The 22,243-nt window shown below is 36.3% G+C and overlaps 1 protein-coding gene across 4 annotated transcripts; it reads right to left on the bottom strand.

Annotated features, from left to right (window-relative positions):
* Window positions 1-536: 536 nt before the first annotated feature.
* On the bottom strand, window positions 537-22,019 carry CLK4 (CDC like kinase 4). 4 transcript variants are annotated; one of them, XM_012178329.4, is made up of 14 exons: window positions 21,935-22,019; window positions 18,747-18,907; window positions 17,883-17,949; window positions 13,835-14,057; window positions 12,659-12,749; window positions 12,191-12,257; window positions 8,849-8,965; window positions 8,591-8,757; window positions 8,287-8,381; window positions 7,909-8,038; window positions 5,083-5,165; window positions 2,091-2,170; window positions 1,280-1,370; window positions 537-1,194 (listed from the first exon to the last, which is right to left on the bottom strand). In XM_012178329.4, exons 2-14 carry the CDS (start codon window positions 18,847-18,849, stop codon window positions 1,054-1,056), a joined length of 1,455 nt encoding a protein of 484 aa, XP_012033719.2. In that variant the 5' UTR covers window positions 18,850-18,907; window positions 21,935-22,019; the 3' UTR covers window positions 537-1,053. The 4 variants fall into 4 exon arrangements, with proteins under 4 accessions (XP_012033719.2, XP_060271702.1, XP_004008777.1 ...); XM_060415719.1 differs by lacking the exon at window positions 21,935-22,019 and adding an exon at window positions 15,164-15,222 and having other exon boundaries at window positions 18,747-18,820; XM_004008728.6 differs by lacking the exon at window positions 17,883-17,949.
* Window positions 22,020-22,243: the final 224 nt, after the last annotated feature.

Genomic DNA, 22,243 nt, shown 5'->3' on the forward strand with positions numbered 1-22,243 from the left:
GAATTTTACAACAAAAATATTTTTACCTTGCAGACTGATCAACAACTTTTTTTTTTAAACTAATGTTTACCATATCGTTTTTAGTGTGAAATTAGTAATAATAAGGAAAAATACCTTCAGGCAAACAAAAAGGTCATGTTAGCCAAATAGGGTCTGAAAACTGCAGTTTTCTTATCCAGGTGTTTTCCATTCAAATCATGTTTTTTTCCCCAATAAAGGTTAACATAAATATAAGCTGCTTAACAATAACCTTAAAGTCTCATAGGCTGAGGTTTAAGTATTTATACTTCATATGATAAGGAAATAGATACTAGCAGTTTCAACACCAGAAGATTTGGCATTAAAAACCTCAGTAATAAGAACTTCTATTTCTATGTATGTGATATAAATAGCCATTGGAAAATAGGGCTTTCCAAGCTAACCTCCCATTTAATCGTAAATGAACTGTGTATGTGGTTTCCTTAACCTATCACGATGCACAAGTTGATGTCTTTCCATGCTACTTACCACCACTGACATCACCCAAGGAAACAGAACACAGTACTTAAAATTTAATGAAATTTCAACAGCAAACATTTCCTATCGGATCTGGTTTCTAATATCTGCCTACTGAGAATTAAGAATACTTATTACCTGTTCAACAACTACAGAAAAAAAATTAAAAGTGTGAGGTATAGTCATTTAAGAGTGAAGTAGTCAAGATTTTCTTTTACTCAAAAAAAGAAAAAAAAATCACTTCAAAGAGTCAACTTTCATGTACAAAACACAAGGTCAATCACAATTATCACTGGACACAAAGGATATTCCAAAGGTTTTTAAAAATGGTAATTAATCTCAAAAAAGGAAAATTAATTTTAGCTTTTATATTTCATTCATTATCAAGACCATGTTTGCTTAATAAGATAATTATGCTATTGATACAAAACATACAGTATTTACACTTAAATGTACAAAATAATTTAATGTTTACAAAAATATTAGAATGTTGAGTTGACTGACACAGTCTTAAGTAATCTCTTCTAGAGAAGTATAATAAGACCACTGATTTCCATTTCATTTCTTTTTTAATAAGTCAAAGAAAGGATGCTGCAATGCTTCATCCAGAGTAATTCTTTTCACTGGATCATATTCTAACATTCTTCGAACGAGGTCAAACAGTTTCTCATGTTCTTCATCATGACAAAGCATAAATTCCTGAGGAGAAAAATGATGTTAAAGGACATTAAAAAATAGTTTAAAAGTTAAAAAAAAAAAAAACCACGTATCTTTTTTAACTTACCTTCAACGGTTTACAGCGTCTCCTAACATATCTACCAGCAGAACTATGTTCATCCCAATCTAGCTGATTATGATGAAAATACTTGCGTTTTCTACAGGAAAGAGAAGTCTCGGTTAGTTTTAAAAAAAGATTCACATGCTTACCCTGCCCTCACCAGAGAACAGGGTAACAGACAGAACCCTGAACCATAAGCAGCTCTCTCTATATACATAAGCACACAATTTCTAAAAATCTCAACAATAATTATTTATCAGATATCTTAAATTATATCTTTCTTAATCTTGTACCCTATAAGGTTTTAGTATCCCACCTAAGTTGTTCCCAAATACCACGTGTAACAATGCCAGCTTTAAAAACAGGTTCCTATAACCATTTGTGTAAATTCTGATGTCATTAGATCTGGAATGAGGCTGAAAATCTTTAACAATTCTATGGGTGACTTGTGGTAAAGCTATGTTTTGAAACCTCTTATATAGTATCTTGTCCAAAGACATATAGCTAGTTAGCAAAAGTGTGGAATTCAAACTTAAGACTTATATGACTCCAAAATCAAGGTCTTTTTACTACTCTGTGTATTATTTTTGTATTGACCTAGGAAAACATTTATGCAAAGGTTAGCCTGAATATAAAAACACCATTTTATTTACTAGATCACAAAGTAAACACTGAATTACTTTTCAAAAAACTTGACTTCATGAAAAAAATCCACAATCTACAAGTTTTCGGAATAAGCAATAACAAAGATGGATTTTCTGTAGTGTGAATATAGGCCACTGTACGTACCCAAGGGCTTTGATCTTAGAAAACATACCTTGTTTTCTGAATCATGTGTGTTGGTATGGGTCCTAATATTCGTTCCATCATTGCCAGGTGCTCTTTACTATCATGAGTCTAAAAAAAGTAGGAAAAAGAAACTTAGCACTTCCCATTTCTGTACATGCAATAAAGGGAAACAAAACAGTGCTTCCGTAAAAGGACCAGGTTAGACAATTATACAACTCATATTACACTCCATTTCAGAGGACTATAACTGCATGAGCTGTATTATCTAATGCAAGCCCAGTAAAACTGAAGTCTTTCTGAACTGGATCAGTAAGGGCTGTATAGCAGATGGTGAACAGGTTTTTAAAATGTGTTTTATTGCCGTAGAGTTGATTTCCAAAGTTTGAATAATCTGTTTAATGTAAAACTGAACAGTTTTTCCTTATTTATTTGTATTTACTGCAGTGTTTAAGATGCCTGGGGAAGATTACCAAAAATCTGTCTCATTTTATCAGTTGCTTAACTAACCTCCATTTACTGAATGGATAGCAACCTTGTAACACTTCCTAATCCTAGATAATAAAAATACAATCCCAGTAATTCTTACAACCCAGAGCTAAGTATGTGGGAACATGACTTTCAGAGAGGTTAAGATACTAGCTCAATATTATATAGTTCATAAATGAGGAAACGAGCTGTGAACCCAAGTGAAAGTTTTATTCTTACATTACATAGTAACAGAGTTTTGGCTAAAGTAGAATAAACTGTTAAACTGACAGCTGAAACCGTACACTCCTTGAGCAGAGGCTGGCAATTTTTCTATAAAGGGCCAGATAGCAAATATTTTAGGCTTGGATGGTCACAAATGGTCTTTATCACATATTCTTTTTCATTGTTTAAAGCAGACATCAGGCAGGATACAGTTTGCCAACCTCTGCTCTGGAGAGCAGTCTGTGAGCAATGCTTTTTAAACCCATTAACTACTGTGCCTAGCACACTGCTCTCAAAATTATATTCTTAATTCATGACAGGAATAAATAATACAAGCTCTATATCTTCACAAAGCACCTTAGCTGAAGACATTTTGGAGGGTGGAATCCAAATATAAACAGAATCTCAGACCAAAGTTAATAATCCATGCTTAAGATCCCGTGATTTATAACCATAAAACCATTAAAAAAATTTTTTATGTGTCAGAATGAAGAAAGCATGCACTATGCTCAACTTTTCCCTTGACCCTACAGCTTACTACCACAAAATCAGATAACACCTCCTAGGAATGGCACAACAGTTACTTTCTAGATATCAAACTTATCTAGAGTACTTTTAACAACCTCACTACAGATCAGACAAAAGCAAGACGTGCCCCACAGTAGTAAATACATGTATTCTGCAACCGCCACCTAAATGACTTTTAATTCATCGCAGCTTCCTCCTCATCCTGCACTGTCATAACCTCAAATCAACCTTGACAGAATTAGCTAGGAACTCCCTAACAGCCCTCACCCTGCCCAGAACATACTTTGATCATATTACAACCCTATTTCAAGTTCTTCAATGGTTACACCACTTGAAGCTTTCAAGAGTTTGAGCTTTCAGACATTAAGTAAAATTACAAGGAAAAGATGTGGAGACCTAAATAACATTTTTGTCCTTTTACTTTGCCAAGTAAAGACTTTTATTTTTTCAAAAATAACTATTATCATCTCATAAAAGGGACATTTTAATACCAAACAAAAACAAAAACAAAAAACACCAAACCCACCAAACAACAAAAAACAAGGAGGGATAATTTCTATTTGAAAGCCAGAATGGTAGCTGTACAAAAAATCATTTTCATTTTACACCAGTCTGTATCTGCAAACCACTGACTTGCAGGATCAGCGAACTGACTCATTGGAAAAGACCCTGATGCTGGGAAAGACTGGAGGCAGGAGAAGGGGATGACAGAGGATAAGATGGTTGAATTTTATCACTGACTCAATACACATGTATTTGAGTAAGCTTCAGGAGGGCAGAGAAGCCTGGCATGCTGCAGTCCATGGGGTCATAGAGTCAGACTTGACTGAGGGGCTGAACTGACTTGTAGGATAAAACAAATATCTTTCTATGGCAAATGAGTACACTACAAGTGTCAGTACTTGCCTATTGACACTATTTTTCTATTTATCCAAAACACTTGATAGCACTATTCATTCTTCCTCAACTAGAGTACCTTTCTGTATGCCCGCTGCATTTATGAACACAATTTCTTCTTCCTGATATGGCCACCACACATACTCTAGCCTTATGACAAACTCCTACTCCTCCTCATAGCATGGATTAAACTCTCTATTTTCCTCAGTGATGCCTTCTCTAAGGAAACTTAGCTGTGCACTGTTTCTGGGTTTCCACCACACTTTTTACAATGTTCCATTTTAACAAATAGCACATTATACTCAACAGTTCTTGCATTATCTATCTTGTGTATGACTTCTTTGAGGTCAGAGATTGTCTTTTCATTTTTGTACAGGTAGTGCTTAGAAATGTGCCTAAAGTGTCACAGATGCTTGATACAACGTACTGTTTCTGAATTCAAGTGCAACATAACCAGAACTGAATGAAAACTGACCATAGTTGCACTAACATAAATTTATGAAAGCATGTCACACACACACAAAATGGATCACTGTCACATGAACCGTGTTTTTCATATTCAATAGGAACCATGTGTTTAAAATCGACAATCACATGCAGAATGAATTATGACCATTCACTGAGAGTAGTATTTCATTTCATTATGGTTTTAAAGGATGACTATTTTGCACATGCAAATTTTAATCTTAAGATTACTGATAAACAATGGCAACTTTTCAAAATAGAAACCAAAACTTCAACAGGTCTTTAACATTTAAAGCTCATTATAGTGCAGTGCAACTAGAGGAACCCCTGCTCACCATAACCAAAGAAAGCCTGTGCATAGCAATGAAGACCCACTGCAGCCAAAAATACATACATATATAAAGCAAAGAATTAGTAAATAACATTTAGTAAATACATACCTGAAAGACTGTGAAACCAAGGTAATATTCAATAAGAATGCAACCTATGCTCCAAACATCACAAGGCTGAGACCAACCTAAAGCTATTTAAAAACAAAACCAAGCATTTTATTATGCAACAATTTAACTGTTAATACACTAAATTTTTTCCTATGTGGGTGCTCTCTTTATATAGCCCATTTAGAAGAATGATAGTAAATCCACAGCTTACGTTTTTAGTTTTATAGCAAACATTATTCAGTGTCCTTTGAGTCCTCCACATCCTTATATCAAATTATAGTATTTTAACCTAGGGGAATAGGCTTTTTATGTAAAACAAGAGACTAGCAAATGTTTCATAGTCTTTAAATTGCTTATGCAAAGAGGAACTCTGTTATATCCAGTTCATGGCTGTTCTATAAAACTTTACATTAATGCAAATATAGATCAACAATTGTCCTCAGAATGCAATTACTAACCCCCTATCAATTATCAGCTTGATATCTGTGTTTGTTTCCATTAAAAGAAATACTGTACCACATAAATTATGTAGGAATTATAATAGATACATATATAATAGATATTACAGATATTCTAAGCACCCATAAGCAGAAATACAGTCATTTAAAAGTTCACACAGAGGTATCTATATATGTACTTTCAGACTGTCTATACATGCTCTATATTATACTTTCTCCTTCAGAACTATCAATAGTAATATTATTCAAAAAAGAAAAAGACACCTAGCCTTAAGTCTATATTTAATTAGAAAGAAACGAGGAAACCACAGATGTTTTCCTCTTCCAAAGTTTAAGTACTTAATACAACAATAATGTACTAAAAACCTACTTTAAAAGACATTTTAATTTCTTCTAGAAGTATCACTGAATTTAAAGACAAAGGCAGGAACGATATATGCAAGGAACTTCTGCTTTGGTCATTTTTGTTAACCCTCACAGGGTGTCATCATTTGAACAAATAGAAGATGGAGTCTGTTTCTACTTACAGTAACACATAAAAAATTTGCAAATGACTAAGAGCTTGGACCTAAGATGAAAAGTTTTCTTTTCCAATCACTCCTTTCTCCCAGTCCAGCTTTCTAGCAAATGACTGTAACGTTCTGTAGCATACCACTGTACATCATCTCATTCTGTTATGGGTTAGCTCTAACACTCTGGAATTTCACATCATTCAGTTTTACCAGAAGTTCCCAACTTCTGTTTATTACCCACACCCAAGATGTAAGATCAACTGTCTTCCTCTTACAACTTCCTCTTCAATCTAATTCTGCCGTTATCTTCAGGAGTAACACTTCACACAAACACATAATGAATGCTTCTAATTTTTCCATCTCTTTTTTCTCCTGAAGACCAAGAACCCCAGTTTCGGATTTGTATCAACTATTTACAGCCTGGCCACCCATGGGACTGTGTTAATACCAAGAATCACTATATCTTACCCAACCTAGGAAAAGGCCATTAACTGAGTATAAAATACACTGCCGTTTTCCATGCCAATAACAAAGAAAAAAATGCCAATTGTTTTGTGTTCTCCCATATGTTAAAATGTGGGAGAAAATCTGCTTCTTAAAATTAATAAAACACAGCAAGTTATCTCTTTTAATTTTTTGGCTGCACTGCACAGCACGCAAGATCTCAAGTCTCCTAAACCCACTGCAGTAGAAGAGCAGAATCTTAACCACTTAACCACTGGGGACGTTCCAGCAAGTTTATCTCTTTTTAAGCTCTGAAAATACCTCTCCATCCACGTCTCTTTCCACACACTTCTCTCTTACCTTCACTGCAGCCTTCAGTCCTCAACCATGAACATACTTTCTAAACTACTGCAACAGAAGCAGATTCTTTCAGATCACACTAAGCAGAAATCCTAGTAACATCAACCTCAAAGACAAGCTCTAAACCCGCACTGTCCTATGTAGTAGTTATTAACTACACATCACTATTTAAATCTAAAATTTAAATTAATTGGCCACGCTGCAAGTACACAGTAGTCTACTTACAGCTACTAATGGCTACCATATCGGACAGTACAGATACAACACTTCTATCATCATGGAAAGTTCTACTGGCTAGTTCTACAAAATATTCTTAATTTCCTTACACTTTTACCAATCCTCTACTCTAGATAAACATCATTAGCTTGATTTCATACTCCTATTCTGAACTACCAGTCTTCTTGGACAAAAAGGTAAAAAGTGATTCCATGAAAATGTTTTTACTATCCAACCTCAGTCAAAACTTATATTCAGCCAAGTATTATGGTTATTTCATTTAACTATTATATCTCCCAGTGTCACCTGATCTGAATTTTCCCCACTGTCTCCAAGCCCCTCAAAGCTGTCTTTGAGTTCCCAGCTCTATCAACATGACCTGGTGATTAACTTATAAATTTTGAGCCACAAGATGCTCTTTATCAAGCTCCCTCTTATCATCCACCCTGCATACAGATGTCTGCCCACTAGATCTTCAGCATTTTCATCCGCAACAAGCTTCAGTGATGAGACAAAAATAGGTGTTCCCATCACTTCAAAAACCACAATATGATGTAATTAAGCCAAAAGAACTTGTTCTCTTATCATCACGTAGGACTGACTTGTTCAAAAATAACGACCACTTGGAGTATCTTTACAGATGGTATATTATTCCCACTTAGGAAAAATAATTATAGCAATGACCAGACAGCTTTTATGGAAACAGAAAACATTTTCTGTACACTGCTAAGAAAATCACAACTATCCACCCACTACCTGGCCCCCCGCAATAGAAGCTGTACAGAACAAAAATGTCGTTTTCAATTAAAGTATCAGGAAGTCTGGTGTCTACTGACCCAAAATGACCTCTGGAGCTCTGTAATGCCGTGTAGATACCAAAGTACTATGATGTTCATCATCGTATGTTGCACTTCCAAAGTCAACAACTTTGATATCTGTGTTTTTCAGTGTGCGTTCATCACGTTTCTAGAAAAGTTGAATAAACACAAAGATCAATATATAAAATACTTTACAGCACTATTCCAAAAGGCTTGCCCATGAATTGCCTTTTTGATTTTCAATATAACCCCATGAGAAAGGCAAAGGATTACCCTTTTGGGGTTAAACACCAGGATATAATTAGTCTTAGAGGTAAAATTTCTCATCCAAGCATCATATCAAGCTAAATTAATTTTAAAGATAACTACCCAAATTAAAACAAGTCTTTAACTTACCATTTTAGAATTATATTTGACTACATAGTCAGACTTCACAAATAAAATATTTTCAGGCTTCAGATCTGTATGGGTTAATTTATTATGATGCAAAACTACAAAAGAACAAAAAGACATTATTAGTTTCACTGACAAATTTAATCTATATTGGGGGATGGGAGGATTGGTGATAGACGTAGGAATCAAAAGCAGTTTCATCTTTACTTGTAATATGTGCAGTTTTAGTGACAATGCTTTGATATGTTACTTATATAATAAAAACTTTAATTTACTGGTATTTAAAAATTTAACAAAGTGTACTTACAATTTATTGACTGGCAGATCTGATATGCCATTTGCCTGATGTGGTCAATTTGAAATGGCAGAAAGCTATTTTCTTTAATGAAATCATAGGTACTAAGTCCCAAGAGTTCGAACACAATACAAACATGACCATGATGATCAAACCATTCTAGCATCTGGACACATCGGCTAAAACAGATCAAAATAAAAATGATTCAGTTCCTAGAACTTTGACTATTTCATATAACGTGATGGATCACAGTTCCAAGTTTATACTTACAAGACACTATTGGGATCAGTACTATTTAAATGCTCTAATACTTGGATTTCTGAACGAGCTGCTTCACGATATCGTCCCACGTTTTTTACAATTTTCACTGCTACATGTATGCCATCCCTTAGAAACAAAATGAGAAGGATGAATGTACAGGAGGTGGTTGAAGACATGCGTCTTAAAATAATCTTTCAGGGCATTATTATAGCAGCTCTATGTTAATGGTTTTTAAAACATTTTGAACAAAATTCACTTTACATGGAGTGATGATTCTCTTAATACCTGTGAATGCTAATATTTGTTTCCAAAAGCTTAAATTTACTGAGATTTTTTTTCCCCTTTTGGAGAAGGAGGATAAAAATATAAACCTTGAATAGAATATACTACTGCTAAAAGCATTTGGTCATTCACAAAGAGAGATTGACTGTGACAGATGGTGCACAGATATTAGTGATTAAAAAAGGCTTGTCCTATGTATCTCAGTTTAATGGAAAAGACAGATACAAACAACTTATCATAAAGGTTACAAGTGCTTGACATGGAGTAGACAGAAGAAAGAACCTATTGATTGGGGTTAGGGCAGTTTAGACATCTTCAGAAAAGAGGAGACACACAACTGAGCCCTGAAAGACAACTGTCGATTCATCAGATTTGGGAGAAAATTCCAGCAAAGAGACACCATCATTAAGTCATGAAGCTGAAAAAAATATTTAGTTCATTCAGGGATGCCAATAGGTAGAAATAGCTACAATCTAGGGCAGTGTGCTTTAGACTGGGGCGTCCATGTGCATGTGTGTGCTAGGTTGCTTCAGTCGTGTCCAACTCTTTGTGACCCTATGGACTATAGCCCATCAAGTTCCTCTGACCATGGGATTCTCCAGGCAAGAATACTGGAATGGGTTGCCATGCCCTCCTACAGGGGATCTTCCCGACCCAGGGACTGAACCAGGTCTCCTACAGTGCAGGCAGATTCTTTACCAACTGAGCCACCAAGGAATACTTCCTACAAAGTATAGAGGGAAGTGGTGGTCAAGTAGTTAAGACACAGGCTTTTACTGCCGTGGGTTCAGGTATGATCACTGATGATGAACTGAGATCTTGCAAGCCATGTGAAGCCACCCTCCTCCCGCCCCACCAAAGATACATCTCTGAATGCTTTTGAGGACAAAGGTTTCCAAATCTGCAACTTCCTTTTGTCCTCCTTCCTAATAAGCTGACCTTTTTGAAAACAAGCCAGCATTCAAACCTGTTTTCTTCACTATAGCCTTTTCAGGTTAGAAAAAACCTCATGGATGTGAAGATTAGTATGGCAAGGTATGTGCTCTAGGATGTCCAAAAAAAAAAAAAAGAAAAATCTTTGAGGCAAACAAATTTTTCTAGTGGTTGGATAGCAAATCTTTCCAATTCGCTTAAGAAGGCCCTAAAGAAGTTATAGGCTGGTAAATCATTCAAAAATTATTTTGATGATTATAAAACCTATGATGTATATATCTCAAGGCTTAAAAGAATTACATTATGTATACTTATGGCTGATCCAAGTTGATGTATGGAAGAAACCGACACAACATGTAATGCAATTATCCTTCAATTAAAAATAAATGGATTTAAAAAAAGAATTACTATAAAACTGCTGTGACAAAACTTCTTGTCTCATCTGTTTAATTGTACAGCCAAGTCTTCTAAGGGCTAATAGCTATAAAAATGAAAGATGGGTAACAGTGTTAGCTAATGCTACTGTAGTAACCATGCGTGGTGAGTGCTTAGCTGTGTCTGACTCTTTGCAACCCCATGGACTGTAGCCCGCCAGGCTCCTCTGTCCATGGGGTATTCCAGGCAAGGATACTGGAGTGGGTTGCCATTTCCTCCTCCAGGGGATCTTCTCCTCCCAGGGATCAAACCCAGGTCTCCTGTATTGCAGGCAGATTCTTTACCACTGAGCCACCTTGTGAAACCCATTTTAGGTCTAGTATCAAAATCTGTAACAGATCTTTGTGTACTTGATCAAATTGAATACTATTAATTGGAATGTCTCAAATACTCAAGTCTTAGAATCTCAAGATATTTTAAGAAAATTTTAATGGGACAATTAGTGAAATCTGAATCTAACCTGCAAATTAGTAGACAAAATTTGAAAATACATATAATACACGAATATAGAGAATGAAAGAGTAAATACTATAAAATGTTAAATTTGTGGAATCTGGGTGAAGAATACATGGGAATTCTTTGGATTATTTTAGCAACCCTGATAAGTCAAAGTGGGGTTTCCCTGATGGCTAGATGGTAAAGAATTGGTCTACAATGCAGGAGACTCAGGTTCGAACCCTGTGTTGGGAAGATCCTCTGGAGAAGGGAATGGCTACCTACTCCAGTATTCCTGGTCTGGAGAATTCCATGGACAGAGGAGCCTGGCGGGTTACACTCCATGGGGTCACAAACAGTCGGACACAACTGAGTGACTAACACTTTCACGAAGTCAAAGTATTTCAAAATATCTTAAAATGTTACTTTATGTTCACATCTTTGTGGTAGGGAGAAAAGGGTGATAAAACAAGACATTTAGGAAAATGTTCTTTATGAAAAGTGGAATAAAAATAAGTTCAAGGAAAAAGCATTTCTAAGTAGTCAAGAAAAGTTTGTTCCTGGATGACAGGAAGTATGAAGCTATTGTACTCACATTCCCCTAAACATAAGGATACATGTTTACTAAAAAAAAATCAATACCTAAAATAAGCTGGAAATTATACCCTCAACTATTTTATGATGACAAAGTTAGATGTCAATTTAAAAATGTGCACTTTTCACTCAACAGTTTTACAAGTTTCATTTACAAAAAAACTTGCAACCACAGAATACATATTCTAGGGCAAAACATGAAAACTGAAGCAGAGAGGATCAAGCAACAAAAAGGTTAGTATAACTCACTCTGAACTTTATTCTGTAGGCTTTAAGTAATTTCTTCATAGTTTAAGAAGCTGACCCTAATGTGCAAATAATATATTTTGGAAATAAAGGTTTTTTAACCAAGATTAGCCATGCTTTATTGTCTCTGCAATTCAGAAGTGGGGTAAAGCACTCCAAATCTTTTTTAAAAAGCTAAGGGCCTATGTTCTCAGAAACTCTTCACTGGACCACTCACTTTAATTTCAATTGACTCCATCTGATAATGTTCAACATGCCTGATCAAAATTCACATTCATGGTAAATAAATCATACAGTTAAAGAAATTTTGAATACTTATACCTATCAGGAAACACATAGCTACCAGTTAAATTCAATTTCATCCAAATTATGGATCCTTCCCCACCAAAAATATTAGAATATTCAAAACAGAAAAAACAAACTTACATGCCATGATCAATACATTCTACAACTTTGCCAAAGGCCCCTTCACCCAAAGTATCCACGATTTCATCTAAAGTGAGGGGGGGAGAAAGAAGTGTAAGTACCTGAGCACAAATTATCAAATTATTCAAACAATGAAAGCTTAAGTGTGGAATATTTTCAAATGATCTCTATCAAAGCATAACTAAGGTTTCAGCACTCAAAATTATTTTATTTTCAGCTGTTACAAAAACAATTCAGACAGAGCTATCTTTCTTGCTCTAATCTCAAATTCCACTGATTATTTTGGAACTTTAGAGTAGAAATATTTAAACTCTATAGAAAAGAAGAAATACAAAAGAACAACAAACAAACCCACGAAAAACAAAACAAAAAAGCAATGAAGAGTTCTTTAGCCCCCCGCTGACAAACTATTCTTAAAAAGATTATTCTGTCTGCAAAGTTTAAAAAGTGTTGAAAAATATTCTATACATCTTGCTCTTAGAACGTCTCCACTTTGACAGATCAGGTGACCCTCCTCATCATCCTCTATACTCCTGGATCTTTTCCTTCGGTGGCTCTTCTGGAACGGCAAGTGGGCAGCACCAAGATCGTCCAGCCAATCAATATATCAGAGTGAATTCAGGGCAGAATACGCAATTCATTCAGCGGGGAGATATTCAGGCATTCAGATAAGCACCAGGCCACGAACAGTTGGCAGGAGCAATTTCAAATTCAGTCCCCAGAAATTCACAGGGCACAGTTTATGTTACAGAAGAAAAACATGGCAAGGAACAGATTTTCAGATAAGATACTTAAAGTGGCAATAGAAAAAAAACAACACAATTGTCTCTTTAAAATACTGACTTAATTGAAGTCTGAAATTTAAAGAATGCAAATGTCATGATCTATTAATCTCTTGTTATAAAATAGCATATGCTGTGAGTTGGGATGTCTAGTTTGTCAGAAAAATGTTTTGAAATGTCAATATTAGTTCAACAAATTTATTATTTAGCAATATTTTTAAACATACATGATTAAAATATAAGGGGACAATAAAGGCTAGTTAATTCCAATGTTCAATCTAATCAATGCTAGTGAAGAAAACTTGGGAAGGAAAATAATTAACTCAGTTTACTTATCAAACAAGTGAAGATATGTGAATTTAAAAAAAGAACAGGCTTTTTGGACATTTAATTTCCCATTCAGCACCCACTTTCAGAACTCCAATGTAACTAATTGCAATAATGATGCACTGTGCTATGGGACTGTATTATATTCAGGATTAAGTATCCACCAGTGCAACTTTCTATATTTGTTTCCAAGTATTGGGAAATAGGTTTCTTTTAGAAAAAAAGTTTGAAAGAAAAGATGGGTGCCTTTTCTTTTTATAAGATTGTTATAAAGCATAAAAATATTTTAAATATTAAAATTATGAAACTCATGATCTGGTCTACAGAAAATGAGTAAATGTAGGTAAATGAGGGCTAACTAATAGCAATAAATACAGATTAGTTTTAAGAATTTTGATACTTCCTTTAAGGATTCAAGTAATTTAAACACAATTATATTCATACAGTATTATAAACTTTTCCAAACTATTGGCTCAATAAGAGCTTTTACACACAAGTAAGTATCCACCCAAACTAAAAACAAAATGAATCATACCGAATGTGACTGATGACTTGAACAGTGTCTATTACGCTTCCTTTTAGGACTGCTTCTCCTGCTTCGGACTGAAGATTTACTGCAGTGGATTCGATAACTGCTTTCAATGTCTCTGTGATAATGTCTAGGAACATATCTTTCGCAGTAGTCATTTCTGTATTCATCAATGTATCTCCGGTCCCGATAATCTCTCTCATTCAAGGACCTTGCTTCTAAATAATGACTGCAAACACATTAAAATTAAAAATTACACTCTTCATTCTAGAATAGTATGGTTAAAAATAAAACATTCTCTCAAGTACTGCTGGTTTAAACAGCTAACTCAATAAAAGAAAAAAGTACAAACTGATGGATCAATTTATACTTAACTCATAAAACTTAAATAATTTTACTTTAACCAACAAGTAAATGTGTTCATATATTTCTACTAACATATACTACTATCAAGAAATAAAGTTTGAAAAAAAAGAAATAAAGTTTGAGTCAAATCATTCAACATATTCAGTGCTTACTTAAGAGTCCCTTTATCTTCTGGTCAAAGTTAAGACCACAGAAAATTCACAAAACCGCTCTTCTGAAACTCATCAGTCTTAGGATATACCCATCTGTAACTAAGCTCTCTTCCTTTTTTCAGAACTACACACAATACGAGACAGGCCAAAAAGGATTCCTTTCATAATGTAAGTGAATTTTAGATTTCTCTGGCACAGAGAATTTTCTCAAGAAAGCTGAATCAGAGCTATAATCAAATATATTTCAGCCCTTTCATTTTATAGATGGCTAAACCAAGATCCCTAGAAGGAAAATGATTTGCTACGGTTGAAGAGCACATTCTAAATCCTATTATGTGTGCCAATTTTACACCTCACCTATCCCATCTTCTCTATTCCCAGCTTCCTATATCCTCTAAGAAATAGACAACACAGTTTTTGAAGGCTGCTTCATGTGCCAAAGATATCTAAAATGTATTCCTCTTAAATGGGAAAAAGATCTTGTAATTGCTTGCTTAGGATTACCTAACCCCCTACTTCCCTGTGTATTTCGAATTTCCTGTCATTCCTGCGTGAGAAATAAACAAGAATTCAGGGAAAATAGCATCACCTGGTACCACAGTGCTTAACTTCTGAATCTACATATCCCTTTGAAATTCTGATAAAAGATATGGACCCCGTCCCGTAAGAAATGCAAAAACGCATAAACAAAACTTGGCGAGAAATTTCAGAGGCCATGGACCTCATGAAGTAAGTGGATTTCAGTTAAGCAGCCTTGATCTGACGGAAAGAAAAAGACACACATTCAATTGGCCCAGTTTCCCATCCCCCTCTCTACCTGGGATGAGAGTCCTCTTCAACAGAGTGTGAAGCTTCAAGAGGGATGCACATGGAGCACTGAGGGAGAGAGGGGACACCTGCCCAGTCAGACACATCAGCTAAAATAATCCTAACAAGCAATGGCGTGACAGATGTTGACTAGATTGCCCTCACCAATAGGTTTCTTTTCCCCAGAATATGCTGTCATTCTTTTTCACAGGGGAGCTGGTTTAGGCAGAAGTAAAGGAGAAGCATCTCTAAAACTCTTACTCAACAGGGCTGGCATCAAATCCAGGCTGGGGAGATGCAGAAACCCCTTCTCCCCTTTCTCCAGTGTCAGCCTTAAGTTCTAGCCACTGGAGAAACAATCCAGGATGTTAGGGTAAGACTTTAGGTTGTCTATCAGTTGCTTGGAACCACATGGTACCTACATCAAGCTAGACATTACTATACTCTGAAGGGCACACCTGTTTAATCCTGTAAGGCATCCTTCCCATAAAAGGCCAAAATTTATCAGAAAAAAAACTAACACTAATTATCTTTAGCTGGACTGGTGCATGAGATTAGAGATGCTGATAACCATAATCTTCAGAATAACACAGACAGGGTGAAGTAATACCATGAGAATAAAAAGCTGAGGACTTCTTCAACCTGTAACAACCAAAGCTTAGAGATTACATAAACAAAATCTACAGAATTATAAAGGCTACATGGACAGAGTGAACAGGATGAACAGATTGATTTCATTTCTAAAAATATTCACTAATCACCCAGTGAATATTTCACTATAGTTCTTCAAAATAGCCAAGACTAATGAGGCTATGCTCATTCCTTTTTATTTCCACACAGGTCCTGTGGGAGATAAAAAATATATATGAGGCAAAAATCTCTGCCAACAAATAATGACTCAACAATGCAAGAAATGCCAAAAGCCTGTATATGAGTGCTTAGGGTCACAGAGGGGGAAAAAAAAATCTCAAAATGCTTAAAACGGTCACGGAAAGTCTCATGAAAAAGAGAAGATTTACATCTTAAAGGGAAATCAGAATTTGGACAAAGTAAAAAGTAGAAGAAACGAGACGGGATAAAAATGGCATATTACCATCTGACATTTATAGAGCACTTTAACCACAGTGGCTCAGAGATGAGTTTGTCTACATATTACTTAGGAAATAATTTCAGCAAGCGCAATTTTCAAATAGGGATGCATAAGCAAGTAAGCTGGGAACAGATCATCCAGAATCTTGCACGCCAGCCTGAAGAGCTTAAAACAGCGTTTCTCAGAGGATGGTTTATTAACAATATCAAAATAATGAATTATTTAAAATGAAGATCCCTGGCCTCAGGTGAGGCTCACTGAATAATCTGGTAATATGCATTTTAAACATACCTCCAAGGTGATCCTATTCACACTACAGTTTGAGAATCACTTGTGTAAGGCTTGATATTCTTAGGTTACAGGGACTTCCCTGGTGGCTTAGCAATAAAGAATCCCTCTGCCAATGCAGGAGACACAGGTTCAATACCCAAGCTGGGAAGAACCCCTAGAGAAGGAAATGGTAACCCCTCCAGTATTCCTGCCTGGGAAATACCCAGGACAGAGGGGCCTGGAGGGCTGCAGTCAGAAGAGTGCAGACAGGATTTAGCGACAACTCTATGTTACAGGAAGACATTTAAGGGTACAAAATGAGTGTTCACAGCTGCATCAGTTTTCCTGTGCAGAATTAACCAATCAAGCCTGTAGAAACCGGGCAATTCACAGGCTACTTACGAATCAGGAAAATAAAGACACTTCACAATATATGTGAAAAAAGGTTCGATAACTCATATACAATAAAACTGCTTATAAATCAGTAAGGAAAATACACTTTAATAGAGAAAAAGGCTAAGAATACAAAAATAATGTTCAAAATGAACTACAATTTAAAAAATAATGTTCAGTGGTCAGTAAATATATGACAGAGGACAAACTCAACAGAAATTTAAAAATTCAAATTATAACAAAACACTATTCTTGGCATTTCAAAATAACCAAGACTGATGAGAAAATGATAACTTGGTACAAACTTTCTGGAAAAATACATAAATATGTAGCAAGAGTCTTCTAAGAGTTCACACTCTAAACTGTCCTGTCTCTTCTTAGAATTTATTTGCAAGAAATACCAGAGGCAAAGATTTGTACACATAAGTATTTTTAAAAATAATCAGAAATAATTTTACATCCAAATAATGGGGGATTAGCATCCTATCAAAATTACCTTCATACATTTCTGTATTTTTCATTTTTTTCAGTAATTTTATTAAAAAACACTCTTATAAAGTTTTGAATCTTAGAAAGACTATTAGACTACTCCAGATTATGGAGAGTAACTACCACCAGACATCTCTGGTGCCAAGAAGAAACTATTAGTCTAGCGGTTATTACACAATCATGTTTATACAGTTAATTATAACATAAATGAACTGTTCATCAATCATACCAGTTCTTTTTTTACCTACATAATGAATAAACATGAATAATTAATATTATGACGTTATGCCTTACAGAGTATTTTGTATTTAATATAGGATACAGATAATCTCTATAGTACATTAATTTAGCTCAGGTCATTGAAATCCTGGCAGAGATTCTCTTTTCATACAATGTAAAGAACGATTAGTCTGCATTGATTACCAATAAGCTCACTGTTCTGCAGAACAGGTCTGTTTTAGCATGGAAAAGGAAAAAAATTACATACTGTTTTTTAAAGTAACCCCAGCTGGCTAATTTAGAAAGCAATCTGGCAAACAGTCCCAATGGAACATCTGCACAAAACAAGGAGAAAACATAGAACCAACAAAAACAAATGAGAAAGGGAAATTAATGGAGGACAAAATGAAAGAAACCACTCACCTAGGCTTTGTTTAATCATTTAGGAACTTTACAAAATTCCTCCAATTCTACATAAATGTATTACCTCCAAATTTTACACTGGTAAAAATACACTAAAACAGGACACATGCCATTTGGTATTTTTATCGCGGCCCTTCCCTAAATTACTGGCTACTGCCTACGCAACGGAATGGTTCTTAAAACAGCCAAGCTTCGAAAATTCCCAAATATATTTACTGGTCTTATCTACAATCCAGCATAAGCAACTAATCCTCAGAGCATGTTAACATTCTCACAGGCACACTATTTTTCTAATTTGGGTAACTCTCCCCACCCTTCATTCTCTCTCATCTGTGGAGCCCTAAATAAATGCCCAATGTACACATCTGCCTAGTATTCACATACAAATTGAAAGCACTTGCTGGTCCTTTAATCACTTCACTTGAGTGTGTCCTATCACCACTTTTGTGTCTCGTTTCACACCACTCCGTTACTGGCAGCAAGACTGGGTCAACTATCTCCCATAGGTCCCAAATGGATTCATGAGGGTAGGAACTCTGTTCTACTCACAGTAATGTCTAGCATATAACAGACACTCAGGAGATCTTTTCTGAATGAGTATTTGTTGACGGATTTATAAAAACAATTTGACAGATGAAAGCTATACAATCTAATGGCAAATCATTTAAACTATGTGTGTTAAAATGGTACTAGTTCAAGGGTAATTTACCAATCAGATTCTTTAAACTGGTGATGTGGTTTACAGTATCTGTTCTCTTGCGTACTGCTGTGGGATCTCCTCTTCCGTTTGTGACTTCCACTGTAGCTTTCATGTCCCCAGCTTTCTCTGCTATCCCAATCAGGGCAGTGAGTTCTTTTGGAATGCCGCATCTGTTAATGGAAATGAAAAGTGAGTTGTGGAATCAGAGAAGGCTTGTTTAGTAAATACGGTACTTTACATTAATATTGATTAAATACAAAAACACCTAAGACATGGGGTCGCAGAGGTTCTAAGATGTTTGTAGGTAATGTTTCTCAAGGCATGGGGGCACTATCCCACTGGTATGTCAGATGATTGATTCTAAGTGGCACACAGATCCTGATACTAAATGATAACACTGTGAGACCTTCATACTTTCTTTTTCAATTATTCTGGATAAATTCTCAGTTTGGTGCTTGTCTTCAACTAACATTCGCTAACTGCTATTTTAAAAATAAAGAGTCAGGATTCAGGCTTAGAGTCTTTCTCTTGTGTCTCCTGTCTTGGCAGGTGGATTCTTTACCACTGCACCATCTGGGAAGCTTTCTTACCTTTTTCCTATGGTAAATTACTAATAACCTCTTAAATTACTGCTATTATCAAACTCTAAGTTATTGATGTTAACTTTAAAGGTGAGCTAGTTTAAAACAAGTATCACCAAGTATAATGCACCTTTGGCAAAACACTGTAACACAAATAACTGAAGTCAGAGAAATACTTAGGGATACTAATACAGGAGATGACTTTGTTTTAAAGGTAAGAGCCACTAATGAAGATCCTTTTGCTCTGTCAAGAGTCCCATTCTCTAAATCTTGAGAATGACTCTCAGCTTTGAATAGAACTCAGGGTGTGAATAGAACACAGTATTCAACTGAGAACCTGAAGAGCAATAAAAAGCCATTTTATGAACTCATTTCTTCTAACCACAAGTTTATTTTCAAATCATCCTGGAGCCTTCTTAAAATTAAACATATCTGTTGTAGATCTGGCATGACTAAGAAAATGAACCTATAAGGACGAATATGGTCACACCGAAATCAGACAGCAACCTACAAACTTCATTAAGTTTTTTAGGATCTGTATTCTAACAAGTCATCTCTATGCCTCTCCACATCTTAGCTCTTTCACAAAGCAGCTTTGTTTTTAACAGCTGTCCAAACTCTGTTGAAGGCCCTGAGTTTCACAACCAAGCAAGGAGCTGAAAAAGGTAAACTGGAACAAAGCCAGCTTAGTTAACCTCCTTCAGTTTGACCAAATGACTCAGTAACAAGCAAATGAATTCAAGTAACACAACTTAAATGATTTCAAATGGTTTACAAAAGATTTTGAAATGAGGCATCTCCTGGGAGGTATTTCCTAAGAAAATATAGCTAAAATGCCATCAAAGCCTGAAGCCACTAATACTCAGGTCTTTTAACTCACTTCTCTTACTGATTCTAACGCTATGCCCATCACACATACTTCTGATATGCAGCTTCTCTTTTAGCTTGCTTTAAAAAAGACAGACAAGGCACTGGTTAAGTTAAACAAAAGCTCTAAAACTCTAGTTAGGGTTCTCACTGGAAATTGGTAAGTGAGCATTTGGATTTGACCTATTCATAGGTCATTTGAATATGGGAAACTGAAATAAATCACACTATAAATTAAGGAGCAAAAAAGACCATCAGAAAAGCCATAAAAAGAACTCTATTTTTAGTGGAATTCTTCTGACCCTTTGATTACCCCAACTGTATTTTAATCACAAAGGAACTTTAAAATTGCTTAGTTAAGCATTCTTAAATCATACCAAGCAAAATCCCATCTGATGTTTGATGCTTATTATTATGACTAATACATAGTTTTTGCAAAACATGTCTGCTTCAGTTTTTTCCTTCTACTGTCAGCCAGCCAAAACTAGCTCACCTGTGAACAAAACGTAATTCTTATATAACCAGTTATCAATGTGCAAATATTAAAATAACAGTCTTGGGAGAGCCAAAGTTTTTTATTTCTCTAGCCAAGTTCACTACTTTCGTTTTAATTCATGTTAGGAAGCCCTCCTTCACTGCTATTCAGAATTATTTTCTTAGGAGGCCAAGAAAAGAATCCCGGACCCAGGTTACACAAATTAAGTTCCTTCACATACAAAACAAAAAACAAAAACAAAAACCCAACCCCCTAAAATTACTGCATTACCTCTAACTAGTAAGAATTCTACATGTTAGAACCATCAGACATCTTCCAATAAAAACACCAGATACAAAAAACACCAGATATGTCTATATCCGTCTTGGAAACCTGATTCTCTACTGCCTTTTAACACTCTATTTTACCCAACAATTTTATATCTATATATATGGCTTTAAAATATCTATAAAGGTTAAAGTTATGATTAGATGGCTCCAAGAGGATGTACCTGATAACAAAAAGCCTGAAGGTGTATGTATGGAACACAAGCATACAAAGATAGCTATAAAATGAGATCAGGAGATTGACCCGGTCAGTTTGGAGTGCTGTTTCCAAAGGACAGGATAAGCATACCACGGTTGCTTAAGTAATGAAAGACAGTGTGATTCAAAAGCATCAGAAATGCAAATCTGCTGCAATAATGACACGCTCCACTTTAAAAAGTTTGCACAATGGATGAGTCTCTCCATATTTACATCTCATAAGCACGAGCTAAATTCCACCTGAACTCGCAGACTTGCCCTCGGACGCCCAGTCCACAGCCCCAGCCTATCCGCCAGGGCACTTGGCCAGGGCCTTTGGCGCACTTAAGAGATTTGACCCCGGAAAATCCCCGAATGCTACCAACAGCTGAGGACAGGCACCCAGGGGAAGGTTTGACCTAGGAGTATACTTGCTCCAGGCGGTTCTAGAAGGGTTCCAAGACAGGTCCTCTGACCGGCGGGACGAAGCACGGCCTAAGTTGCCATGATGCGAGAGGCCTGGGTGCTCTGAAAAAACCTAGCGGCAGAGCCGAGGCCTTTTATCCCTAAGATTTTAAATCTACTATGACGCCCGGGCAACTTTAGGTTTTAAATGTCACAAGCAGAGCTGTGTCCCAAGCGCACCCCGGTCGCCAAGGCCCCGAATCCCGTCGTTTTTCCGACACCTGGCTTCGAGACTTACAAAACTGGGAAGCCGCCCAGCCCAGAACACAGTGCCTGAAGCCTTACCTCCGCAAAAACAAAAGGCCCTTTGGCCGAGAATTGTCGGCAAACCGCCGTCTTCTCTCTCCAAAAGCTGCGACAAACACCCTACAAAATGGCGGCAGCGCCGTCTCCCTACAACCCCCCGGCAGCCTCTAGCGCCGCCCACACCAGGCGAACGCGCCTGCGTGACAGAGCTCCCGCGCTCCCTCCCCACCCCTAAGGGGCGGGCTCCACGTGACGTCAGGGCTGGCCCCGCCCTCCACCACGCAGTTCTCCCCGCCGAGCAGTCCGCGCCCTGAGACCTGCTTTGGTTGAGGCTGCGCCGTAGATTGT

The sequence above is a fragment of the Ovis aries genome, chromosome 5 (genome assembly GCF_016772045.2).
Source record: "Ovis aries strain OAR_USU_Benz2616 breed Rambouillet chromosome 5, ARS-UI_Ramb_v3.0, whole genome shotgun sequence".
NCBI classification, from domain to species: Eukaryota; Metazoa; Chordata; class Mammalia; order Artiodactyla; family Bovidae; genus Ovis; species Ovis aries.

Coding starts and splice junctions, on each gene's coding strand:
- CLK4 (XM_012178329.4), bottom strand. CDS start 18,849: ATGAAAGCTACAGTGGAAGTCACAAACGGAAGAGGAGATCCCACAGCA. Junction 17,950..18,746: donor CAGTTTAAAGAATCTGATTG/GTAAATTACCCT, acceptor TGTTTTGTGCAG/ATGTTCCATTGGGACTGTTT. Junction 8,039..8,286: donor TCAAATATAATTCTAAAATG/GTAAGTTAAAGA, acceptor CAACTTTTCTAG/AAACGTGATGAACGCACACT.